The sequence below is a fragment of the Orycteropus afer genome, unplaced genomic scaffold (genome assembly GCF_000298275.1).
Source record: "Orycteropus afer afer isolate SDZICR_OR568_19922 unplaced genomic scaffold, OryAfe1.0 scaffold00002, whole genome shotgun sequence".
In the NCBI taxonomy this organism is placed as follows: Eukaryota; Metazoa; Chordata; class Mammalia; order Tubulidentata; family Orycteropodidae; genus Orycteropus; species Orycteropus afer.
In genome coordinates, this window is record NW_006921589.1 from 33,241,527 (window position 1) to 33,254,682 (window position 13,156).

General features: G+C 41.3%; 1 protein-coding gene across 1 annotated transcript in view; it reads right to left on the reverse strand.

Moving 5' to 3' along the window:
• Positions 1 to 2,531: 2,531 nt before the first annotated feature.
• The window catches only part of NIF3L1 (NGG1 interacting factor 3 like 1), a 21,932-nt gene continuing 11,307 nt past the window's right edge, over positions 2,532 to 13,156 (reverse strand). The window contains exons 4-6 of the mRNA XM_007935237.2: positions 10,954 to 11,092; positions 9,238 to 9,321; positions 2,532 to 2,716 (exon numbers count right to left, since the gene is read on the reverse strand). Coding sequence (XP_007933428.1) covers positions 2,532 to 2,716; positions 9,238 to 9,321; positions 10,954 to 11,092 — 408 coding nt within the window. The remainder of the gene's footprint in view (positions 2,717 to 9,237; positions 9,322 to 10,953; positions 11,093 to 13,156) is intronic.

Sequence of the window (13,156 nt, forward strand, 5' to 3'; positions counted from 1 at the left end):
GCTCTATTGTATATGAGTATACATGCAGCATTTACAATTATGTATAATTATCTACCACCATATTATGTATTTATGCAGATACAGTCTTGTATGACCTCCCTCACCCATTTAGCATATATATTTACTAAGGATCTACTCAGAAATTACTATTTATTACTGCTGTTAAAGAGTTGTATACATTATAGCATTTACTGTGGTGGTGGTATTGTTGTTGTTAGGTGTCATGGAGTCAGCTCACAAGTTGTTGACGAATCTTCCTCCAATGCTGATGCTGCATTCTTCTTCATATAATCCAGCTTCTCAGCATACAGATCGAATAAGTATGGTGAAAGAATACAACCCTGATGCACACTTGCATATGAGCAGTTGATGGTCTGTTCTACCCGCTCCTGGCCTTGTTTTGGCTGAAGATATTGAGCTTCTCCATCACCTCCTTCCACAAATATAGTCAATTTGATTCCTAGGTATTCCATCTGGTGAGGTCCACATGTATAGCTGTGTATGTTGTTAGAAAATGGTATTTGCAATGAGTAAGGTGTTGGTATTGCAAAATTGTATCATGTGATCTCCAGCATCATTTCTACCACCAAGGCCATATTTTCCAACTACTGGTGATTCTTCTTTGTTTCCAACTTTTGCATTCAAATCGCCAGTAATAATCAATACACCTTGATTGAATGTTTGGTCAATTTCAGACTGCAGAAGTTGGTAAAAATCCTTAATTTCCTCATCTTTGGCTTCAGTGATTGGTGTGTAAATTTGAATAGTAGTAGTATGAACTGGTCTTCCTTGTAGGCATATGGATATTATCCTATCACTGACAGCACTATACTTCAGAATAGATCTTGAAACATTCTTTGTCATGATGAATGTAATGCCATTCTTCTTCAATTGGTCATTCCAGGCATAGTAGATCATATGATTGATTCAAGATGGCCCGAACTAGTCCACTTCAGCTCACTAATGCCTAGGATATCAAATGTCATGAATTCCATTTCATTTTTGACATCTTCCAATTTTCCTAGATTCATACTTCGTACATTTCACATTCTGATTATTAATCGATGTTTGCAGCTGTTTTTTCCCATTTTGAGTCACAGCTCATCAGCAAAAGGAGGTCCCTAAAGCTTTACTCCAACCATGTAATTAAGGTCAACTTCACTTTGATGAGACAACCTTCCCCAATCATACTCTGAGTGCCTTCTGACCTGAGGGCCTCATCTTCTGGCACTATATCAGACACTGTTTCAAGGCTAGTCATAAAGTTTCCAGTAATATATCACACAATGTCTTACTGCTATGTATAAGGTTTTTACTAGCCAAGTCTTTGAGTGGATGGCCCCTTCCTTCTTCTGCATCTGTCTTAGTCTGGAAGCTCTGCTGAAACCTGTCCACCATGGGTGACCCTGCCGGTATTTGAAATACCAGTGGCATAGCCTCCAGCCTCACAGCAACATGCAAGCCGCCACAGTACAACAAACTGACAGACAGGTGGTGGAGCATTTATGGTGTGAGACCCCCTCCCCTCCAGGTAATTCTTCTTTAACTAGGAGCCATTAGTGCCGGGAACTCCAGCACGTCCCCCACGCCTCAGGGCTTTACCTCACAGAGCCCTAAAACCCCCTCCCCTCCTTTTCTACCCCCTAGCAACAACCAGTCAAAGGAGAGAGGGACCTCTTTGCTTTTGTGTTACTCCACCCTGTATTTTTCCTATAAAACTGTAATTGTAGTAGAGCACGGGGTCTTTTGCCCAAACCGCTGTGTCGGTGTAAGCGGAGACCCTAACTCGAGCTAGCCAATAAACTTTCCTTTTGCTTTTGCATTATCGTGTCAGTGGTAGCTTCCTCACGCCGACACTCCTTTCAAGACTTGGGACCAACAATGGTAGTTGTCCTTTATTCTTGAGTACTGCTCAGTTGTCTTCCTTTGCCTTGGTCACATTGTGCTGACTTCCCCCATATTGTGTATTGCCTTTTCCTTTTCCAGAACTAACTCTTGTCTGCTATCTAGTTAGTGATATATACAATTATATACATACACACACACACACACACACTGATAAATCTTATCCTAATTCTCAATTTTAAGGGAGACTGGTGATTTAAGAGCAGGAAGATATAGATAGACCCTATCACCCTAAAGTAGCTACTAATGAGCAATAAATGTTTCCATCACAATTTTTTAAAAGTGTATTTTTAAACTAACCAAAGGTAGAGATCTGTAGGTTGACACATCCCATCTATAATTAAGCTAAGGAGAGAATTAATTGAGCTACTTTCCAAGAATGTTCAACAGACATTTTAGTCAATCTTTGCTAGAGTTTATAATGAACATTTGTTCTTTAATAGTTACATTACAGTTTTCACCTTATGAGCTACAGAACATTTGGTGAACCAGATTAACACACTAGAAATAAAAATGAACACTCTAAGACACTCTGGAAAGATAGCAACTCCACTGACTCATGTTACACAACTGAACTGGGATATAATCGATCTATACATTCTATGAACCTATTGTCCCAATATGCATTATACCACATGAAGAGGGTCCTTGTCTGTCTCTGACAGGATAATATTAATCTTATTGTCCAAGTGACCACCCAGCATATCTCGAAGGTCAGAAAGAAAGCCTCGTTCAGTGTTGCTGTGCTCACAAAGGATGACATTTATTCCTTGGGAAGCAGCATCTAAAACATCATGATGGGACATCTCACCTGCCAACAAAAACCAAATACTTGTATGTTAGACATAGAGTCTGTGGAACACTGAACCATAACAACAAAAATACAGATTTTGTATTCTGTATGAAGTAAAATAGAGTAAAGCAGAACTAGCTTACATACATGTCTAGAAAGCCATGTCTAACTTCTCTTATGTGTTCTTCAATTGAAAGAGAGCATGAGTGTGCAAGCATGCACATTCTACTGAGAATTCCAACTTCCTTCTGTTAGGCAGACTCAAGACAAGTACCATAGTAACTGGTACATCCAACAGTATCTCATACTGCAGGAGCCAGACCTATAAGAGCACCCACTCAAGTGTTTTTACAATAAAAATAAATGACCATTGCTAAGTAAAAATGGGCATTCAGAGAGTTTTGTATGTAAGTAATATAAACAAGTATCTCAGGAGAAATATCCTTTGTTTTGTTTTGTGAACACCAATATTTTCAGCATTAACCCTACTGTAATTCATAAGGATAAAAGGAGCTTATGGTATCTCTAGATTAGAAACAGGAATTATTTTCCTGTGACTTAGGCAAAATTACTAGAAATTCTGAAGTTATGGAAAGAGGATCTCATCTCTTGTGAAGAGATTTTGGTAAAACTCAAATATAATGTTTTAAATTTTTAAAATACCGTTTGTGAATTTGATGACTTCTAATTTAATAGCAAATATGTACTGTGCACATTTTTATTTGTTCATTAAAAAGCATAATTTTAAAATGTAGTTAGACATGAAGGTATAAAAAAATGAAGAAAAATGTTATTCCCAATCTCAGAACCTATTATACAGCCATGGTAGTCAAAATAGCCTGGGACTGGTATAGTAACAGACACATAGACCAGTGGAACAGAATTGAGAACCAAGATAAAAATACATCCACCTATGGACAGCTGGGCTCAGGTATAGCAAGGATTGTGAGGCTGGCACAAGACCAGGTAATGTTCCGTTCTGCTGTGCATAGGCTGTTATGAGTCCAACGGCACCTAACAACAACAATAATAATGGACAGCTGATCTCTGACAAAGGGCTGAAACCCACTAAATGGGAAAGAGACAGTCTCTTTAACATATGGTGCTACCAAAACAGATATCATTTGTAGAAAAAGGTACAGAATCCATACCTCACACTATATTCAAAAACTAACTCAAGATGGAGCAAAGTCCTAAATGTAAAACCTAAAACTAAAGATCACCAAAGAAAAACTAGAGGCCAACTTAGTGGCCCTAATTTATGACATAGTCTACCAAACATAATTGAAAATTTACACCAGCCGATGATTATCTACACAACTGGGACCTCCTAGAAATTAAATATGTGCACCAAAAGATTTCACAAAAAAAGTAACAAGAGAACCTATAGACTGGGGAAAATTTCTAGGCAATGACATATTGCACAAGGGACTAATCTGCAAATGTCAACACCTCAACAACAGATAAACAATGCAATTAAAAAGTGGGCAAAGGACATGAAGAGACACTTCATCAAAGAGATATTCAGGTGTCCAATGAATGCGTAAAGAGATGCTCACAACCATTAGCCATTGCTGCTGCTGTTAGGTGCCACTGAGTGGGCTCTGACTCACAGCAACACCACGTACAACAGAATATATCCTCTCCAAGGAATGGTCCCTTCTGACAACATGACCAAAGTAAGTGACGCAGGAGTAATGTGTGGCCATTCTCACTTCCAAGGAACATTCCAGCTGTACTTCTTCCAGGACAGATCTGTTTGTTCTTCTGGCAGTCCATGGTACTGTCAGTATTCTTCACTAACACCACAAATCAAAAGCATCAACTCTTCTTCAGTCTTCCTTATTCATCATCCAGTTTTTATGTGCATTGAGGTGACTAGAAAATACCATGGCTTGGGTTAGACGCACCCGAGTCTTTAAAGTGACATCTTTGCTCTTCAAAACTTTAAAGAGGTCTTTTGCAACAGATTTGCCCAGGGCAATACATGGTCTGCTTTCTTTTTTTTTTTTATTGTGATTTGGGTGAAAATTTACAGAGCAAATTCACTTTCCATACAGCAGTTCACATAGACTTTGTCTCATGACATTGACTACAATTTACCCCAATGCAACAGCTCCCCTCCCACTTCCTCCCGATAGTCACCTCTTCCCTATGTCCATCCCTCCATGCACTCGTGCCCCCTGAGCTGTCTGCCTGGACATAAACAGCCCTTCTTTCTCGCAGGATTGTTTTCTCCAAGGAGTGTATCTACCTCGGGTAAATGTTCAACTCATATTCCTGTCTTTTTTTTGGCTGGAAGCCACAGGTGTGGGTTCAGTTCCAGACCTGAAGGCTAGCCAGGGGCCATAGTCTCAGTGGTTCCACCAGGCCCTATCAGACCAGCAAACCTGGTCCCCTCTCTTTATTTTTTTCCCAAATCATTTTGAATTTTGTTCTACATTGCACGGTCTGATTTCTTGACTGCTACTTCCATGGGTTCGTTGACTGTAGATCCAAATAATATGAAATCCTCGACAACTTCAATCTTTTCTCCATTTATCATGATGCTGCTCACTGGCACAGTTGTGAGGATTTTCATATTCATTATGTTGAAGTGTGCTCCATACTGCAGACTGTAGTCTTTAATCTTCGTCGGTAAGTGCTTCAAGTCATCCTAACTTTCAGCAAGCAAGTTGTGTCTACATATCGCAGGTTGTTAATGAGTCTTCCTCTAATCCTGATGCCATGTTCTTCTTCACATAATCCAGCTTCTCAGATCATTTCCTCAGCATACAGACTAAGTATGATGAAATGATACAACCCTGATGCACAACTTTCCTGATTTTAAACCATGCAGAATCCCGTTGTTCTGCTCAAATTGCAGCCTTCTGGTCTATGCACAAGTTCCTCATGGGCACAATTAAGTGTTCTGGAATTTCCAACAGCCACTCCATGGGAGAAAGATGAGGCAGTCTGCTTCCATAAATATTTACAGCCTTGGAAACTCTATGGGGCAGTTCTCTTCTCTCCTATAGGGTTTGTGTTAGACTGGGTTCTCTAGAGAAACACAAAAACCAGCAAAGTGTATATATATATATTTATAGAGAGAGAGAAAAAAAAATTTATCTTAGGAAAATGGCTCACAAGCATATAGAAGCCGACAAGTCCCAGCCGACAAGTCCAAGTCTCTGGAGGAGATGGGCTGGCGGCCGCTTTAGCTTTCGTAAGCGCAGGGGGCCGAGAGATTCAAGGCTGGCAGGCAGTACACTGGTTGTTGACTCCAACAAAATCCAAGATCTCCAGGCCGGGTGGTGGGCTAGTCACTCACGGAAGTCTGTAGTCCGCACACGAGGGTTCCAATCCCTCCAGGAATGTGGCTCTTCCCAGGATGTCCCTGGATATCTTGGAAGCAGGCCACACCCCTAGGGAAACTCCCCTTGGGCAGACTGGCCACTCAGAACACAGTCATCTGATCCCATCATGGGAACAACCACACAGAACTGGGGTCCAGCCAAGTTGACACACAGCTCCAACTACCACAGGGTTGCTATAAGTCAGAATCACACTTTGAAATTTTCTGTTCAACTCTTTTACTGCATCATTTCTTCCTTTTACTTTAGCTACTACACATTCAAGAGCAAATTTCAGAATCTCTTCTAACTACCATTTTGGTCTTTTCTTTCTAATGACCTTTTGCTTTCTTTAAGTATGATGTCCTTGATGTCATCCCACAACTCATGTGATCTTCAGTCATTACTGTTCAGTGTGTTAAATCTGTTTTTCAGATAGTCTCTAAGTTCAGGTAGGATATATTCAAAGGCCATACTTTGGCTCTCATGGACTTGTTTTTAATTTTCTTCAGCTTCAACTTGAAAATGCAAAGGAGAAATTGATGGTCTATTCCACAGTTGGCCCCTGGCCATATTCTGACTGATGATACTGAGCTTCTCCATCATCTCTTTCCACAGATGTAGTTGTGGAAACGTCCACGTGTATAATTGCCACTTCAGTTGTTGAAAAAGGTTTTGCAGTGAGTAAGTTATTAGTCTTGCAAAATTCTATCATGTGATCCCTGGTGTCATTTCTATCACCAAGGCCGTATTTTCCAACTTCTGATCCTTCTTCTTTCTAACTTTCACATTCCAATTACCAGTAATTATCAATGTATCCTGATTGCGTGTTTGATCAACTTCAGACTGCAGATGTTGATGAAAATCTTCAATTTCTTCATCTTTGACATTAGTTTAAGTGCATAAATTTGAATATAGTTATATTAACTGGTCCTCCTTGTAGGTGTATGGATGGATATTATCCTTTCACTGACAGTGTTGTACTTCAGGACAGACCTTGATATGTTCTTTTTGACAATAAATGTGACACTGTTTCTCTTCAATTTGTCATTCTAGGCATAGTAGAATACGAGCTCTGGTGGCATAGTGGCTAAGGCATTTGACCGCTAACCAGAAGGCTGGCAGTTCAAATCCACCAGCCACTCCTCAGAAGGAAGATTGGGCAATCTGCTTCCATAGTGATACCACCTTGGAAACCCAAGGAGGTGTTGCTATGAGTCGGACCAGACTTGACGGCAATGAGTTTGGTTTTTGGTTTTGGCATAGTAGACTGTATTACTGTCTGACTCAAAATGGCCAATAACAGTCCTTTTCAGCTCACTAATGCCTAGGAAGGGTATTTATCTTCAAGTGTTCTATTACAGGAAGGTTAAATAAATGCTGAACATCAATTTTAGAGACAATCTAATAATAAATTGTTAAATAATTTCATCCTTCCACAAAGAATACTGTATGTTCCCCATTCTGGTATAGATGCCTATTATTTCAGTTTCAAATATTTATTAGATACCATCTATGTACGAGGTGCTGTCCTAAAATCTACTATTTTTTACTTGTAAAAAAGAATAAACCAAGGTGGAAAAGGTTATAGAAAAAAGATAGCTAAGCCACGCAGGGCTATATTAGTTATGTGAGCATGCCGCTTTTAAAACTTGGCCAGCTAATCATGAAGGCACCTGCACTCTAGGGTGGATCTGGGCAGGAAGAATGCATTTCCTACCATTAGAAGAAGTTCTCCATTCTACCCGACCTAGCTACGCACACTGGCGTAACCCACCTGATCTAACTTGGAGTGCTTGGGAAAGGCCCAAAGAATTTTAATTCCTATGATGGGTGTTGGGAAAAATTACGATGACATCCACCTTTTATACCAATTTGTTCAGAATGTTTCTGTTTCCCTAGAATCAGTAGCTAACTCTACTTCTGATATAACTTCTGCACTCCAAACTGAAATAGCCTCTATCCAAACTGTTGTACTTCAGAATTGGGTAGCTCTAGACCTTATGCTAGTAGCACAGGGTGGGGTATACATACACATCAATGCCATCTGTTGCTCATTAGTTAATGCATCAGGACAAACAGAACAAGATCAACAGGATATTCATCTCATCGTTCATAAATTACAACAGGACAGGGAAATGATGCGGCAGGATTTAACCCCCACCTTTGGGATAGACTTTTCTTGGCTCACCTCTTGGTTACCCAATTTAGGGTGTTTGAGATCTTTATTACAATACTCCTCTTATTAACAATAACACTCTTTACTTGCTGTTGTATTCAATGTCTACCTAGGTGCTTGCCTGTCTTCAAACCTCCAGAATTACAAGCTACACTGCAGATACCCCTAGTCTCTTCTTCCCGGACTATGGCCAGAAGATTCCGTGAACTGTCCAAACTACAGGAAGCTTAATGACCAGGGATTGAGTTCCACCACCTTCGCCCCCCGGCCAGCAGGAAGCAACCAGAATGAGTCGTCGCCCGCCCCCCCCCCCTTCCCAAAACTGTGGAACAGTAACAGTTCTTAGGGGGAATCAGGAAACCGAGTAAAGTGTTCCTCAAGAACGTGGAACAGTATCTATTAAAGTGGGAACTGAAACCTAGTAAAGTAAAAACTCTTTCCCCCACCCTGGCACCTGGATGGGGATAGATAAGTAAACTAAATTACCCCAAACTATTTCCCCACCCTGGACAGATGAGTCTTCAGTTCCTTAAAGAACTGAATGGAAAACATTCCTTCCTGCAGATGGCAGACTTCCTAGAAGTATTTTAGAAACAACTTGTAAATTAACTCTGGCCCAGGGACATGCACAATAGTGCAGAAGGGAAGTATTTTAGAAACAACTTGTAAATTAGCTCTGACCCAAGGGCATGGTAATAGTGCAGAAACAACTTGTAAATTAACTCTGGCTGGGTGACAAAAGGAACAAAAGTTAATTGGGAACCCTCTCCCCTCTGCCCAAGCCCCTATTAGCTGATAACAGGAAACTAGTGTGACCACCCCAAATTCCTCAACCTTTTGTGAATATGCACCACCTCCTCTCCTGAAACCTACAAAAACTGTGTTTTGATGGCACTGGGGGGGGCTGCGCTAGATCTGGGTACTAAACTACCCCTAACTCCTTGTACTGCTGCTTTGCAATAAATAATTTTCTCTCCTTTCAAAAAAAGAAAAGAAAAAAGATAGCTAAGGTACAAAGGCAGTCCTACCTGTGAGGTAAAGGTCAGCCTCTACACCCTGCAGAACACTGCTCCCAGAACCAGCACACAGGGCCACGACTCTGACTTGGGATTCTTAAAGGTAAAGGGAAAAAGAGACCAACACATTACAATTTGCCTTCATTTTAATATTATAATTTGTATTGAGAATCCTGAATAAAATGTAGATTTCATTTCGGTCTCATTTCAGTACATGAATTTTGCTTATTAACTTTTGAACACTTTTTAGTACAGGTATCCTTGGTATTGTGTAACTACCCCAAGGCAGAGTTATTATCCCTCTGGATGTGGCTGCATAAACCCACACAGGACAACCACTGAATGGTATTAGTGCCCCAGCTCTAGGCTTTATCTCAGGGCTGCTAGGCAAAGTAACTTAACCAGGGTCTCCAGACCACAGTGAGAGACAGGCAGGTACTCAATATTGTCAGGTGAGGATCTGAGGAATGAAAAGGGCTCATCAGACAACTGATTTGGCACATATTTTTTAATCTAATATTTATCTTCAAAGAGCATCCTCTGAAAAGCGAAAGAACACAAACCTTCAAGCCAAAATCCAACATGGACTTAGCACTCAGGTTTCTAGAATGGACACTTTACTAGTGTTCGCTCCAGTCTGGCAGCATGGTACTTCGGGAACAAGCTTTGGAGCTGGATCAGAATTCAGATCCTATCTCTGCCATCCATTTTCTTCAGAAACCAATTCTTATGAGTTGTTTGTTCTGACTGTAGGCTTCTGGAGATATTAGTTGAGTTCTCTCAACCCTATTTCCCTATAAAGTGAGAATACCACCTCCCACATAGGTAACAACAGGCAGTATTTACTGTACTTATATGTACCAGTGTGCTAAGTTTGTCTCATGATCATATACTACCATACCTGAGGTTTTAGTATTTATGCAGTTTTACAGGGGAGGTGACTAAGAGACAGAAGCGTTAAATAATGTGTCCAAAGTCATGGAGAAAATAGACAGGGCAGACAAACAGGAGCACAGGTCATCTGACTTCAGAGTCCACACTCCTAATGCTATGTTCCACGGCCTTTGCAGGGGAAGCTAACATACTTAGGACACTCAGCAGAGTGCTAGGTTCACTGCAGGAGTTGAGTAAGTGTTCTGTTCATTCTTTTTGTTCCAAAAAGTACTGGGAAAGGCCAGAAGAAAAGAGAACAGCTGTGGGAGTCAGAAACTGTAGTGGACTAGATGACTTAATACAGTGCTTCACTGTACAACATGACCAGTATTGGAAAGTTCCAAGTTTTATGTTGTAACTGCAGCAATCATTATTTCCAGCTCTCTTCTTGGCACATGGTAGGACTACACTTCATGCCCTCCCTAGGTTGTGCTGAGCAACTTATTAATTCTGGATGCTACGTGGAACAGAAGTACCAAGTATCCCTTCTAGACTGGAGTTTTAAATTGATGATTTAAGATCCTCCACTCTTTCTCCCTCTATAACAGCAACCAATTTACAATGAACACACAGACTTACCCTGCTGACTTGAGATGAACATGAAGTGTGACTGAGAAGTACTCTGTGGTTTAAGCCATTGAGATGTACACCACACCATAACCTAGCCCATCCCAGTCGGTAAAAGAAACCAGTCATCTCCTACAAGCTGCTAGTATGTTTTCTAGCAGCCAAGCATTTCACCTCTGCCCAAGGTTATGGCTGAATATTATGGCAAAACAAAAGGGATATATTTACCTAAGGTCCTTCCTATCCCAAGACTAAGGCGAACATGAGATAGTTTTAGGTGTCTCTTAATTCGCTCAATAATGGTTGCCAAGGAGACAGATTCATCCAGTGTACATAACCGTCCCATTCCAGTATGTAGAAGCAGAGGCTGAAGAGAAACCCAAGTTAGAAAAACTGTTATAGAACAAACATCAAATGCTGATCAATAAAACATGTATACTGTGAGCTCCAGAATAACGTTTGAAGATACAAACCTGACAAAAACTTACTCTGACTTTTCTAACCACACAGCCTTCTGGGAAGGCAGACATTTAAATAAATAATCACAATCAAAGAGCTGTAATATAAGGTCAGTGCAAGTGTTGGGAGAGCACAATGGAATGATAAACGAAATGAGGCAGGGTTTGTGGAGAAAGGAGCTTGAAGAATCTGAGATCAACAAGGACTGGGGTGTTGAACCAGGAAGGAGTTAAAACAGGAATGCAATGCAGTACAGTGCGGCAGGCAGGGGTGGGGTGGGGTGAGAATGGGGAAAGCATTCTAGGCAGGACATGCTGTGGATGTGAATCTTAACAAAACATGGAGGTACTGACATCTGAATCGGGTGACTTCAGACCTAAATTAAAAGTCCATTTTGAATTTAAGTCAGATTTTAATTTCTACTTTTCTTAAGAAATGATTCAGCCTTTTCATCACAAGTTTTACTATTTCAAAAACAAAGAAGGCAGAAGTCAGGACTGCTAACCTAGGTAAAGAGTTACTTAGTGTCTGTTGAGAAGTTTTCAGGTGGCCCCAGAAAAGGTGCCTTTGTCAGCAGGCGGATGAGAAGCAGAACTGATCTTGTTAAATGAAGTTAGAACTTGTAAATAACTTTATAGCTAAGAAAGATACATACCAAGTCTTAGTCCCAAATGACTTTTCCATGCACTAGAATTTCCCACAGCCTTCCCAAATGACTTTTCCATGCACTAGAATTTCCCACAGCCTTCCTTCCGAGGAATAGCTGGTGAGTTTGAATCGCCAGCCTTCTGGTTAGCAGTCAAATGCCTTAGGCACTACACCACCAGAGCTCCTGTGTGTCTACTAGTTCTTTATAAATCTGTAACTAAGATAACCCATTTTCAGAAAATTTAAGCTCTGAATGAATGCTTTGTTAAACAACTCTCAGGATGTGATAAACTTGCTATGTACTTAATGTTTAAGTACATAGCTTTTGTCATGCTTTCTCCCTACCTCTACCTGCCTGTGAACACAAATCCTTTTAAACGCTTACTGTTCTCCCAGCAATTCGGAGCACTTGCATGGATGTCTAAAAGTGTCCCCATTTTGAAATTATTTATTCCTTCAATACGTTTTTTTTCCCCTAGTATCAGTCCAGTGTTTTCCACTAGGACAATGTGCAAAGGGGCCAGGCCTGTCCCAGAGCAACTGAGGACAGGTTCAAAGAACAGTACGGCTGGTGTACAGAGGATATGATGGGGAAGGAGAGGAACTAGAGGTACGGGCTGCAGCCGGATCATCAAGGACTCACAGTGACCCCTCCTTGGGTCTCTGAGGTGGTATCTCTATGAAAACACATTGCCCAGCCTTCTGAGGAGTGGCTGGTAGGTATGAACCGCCAGCCTTCTGATTAGCAGTCAAATGCCTTAGGCACTACACCACCAGAACTCCCTTTTTTTTTAATGCTAGCTGGGAAGGGGTTCCGGGACAGGGGAGGAGTCAGCTGCAGGGATCCAAGTGAGGGGAGGGAACCCAGGCCACGCCCCACAAGCAGCAAGGTGGGAAAGTGGGGGAAAGGACAGAAAAAGGCCAGGGAGACAGGGACAGAGCCAGGAGTCAGCAGTAGGGATCCAGGTCAGGGGAGGCTGGAGAGGTTTCAAACAGCTAAGGGAGACAAACTTGTCTGTCGGTTTGTCCTACTGTGGTGACATGTTGCTCTGAGTCTTGAGGCTGTGCCAGCAGTGTTTCAAACCCAGCGAGGTGCACATGGTACAGAGGTATCAGAGAGGCTTGCAGACTGAGACAGGCTAGGAAGAAGGAAGAAGCCATCCACTTCTCAAAAGAACTGGCCAGGAATTAAACCCACAACTGTGGTTTCCAGCCAAATAAAGTACAGGCAAGTGAGTTAAACATTTACCTCAAGTAGACACACGCCCTGGAGAGAACAATCATGGGAGAAGGAAGGGCTGCTTATGCACAGGGAGATAGCTCA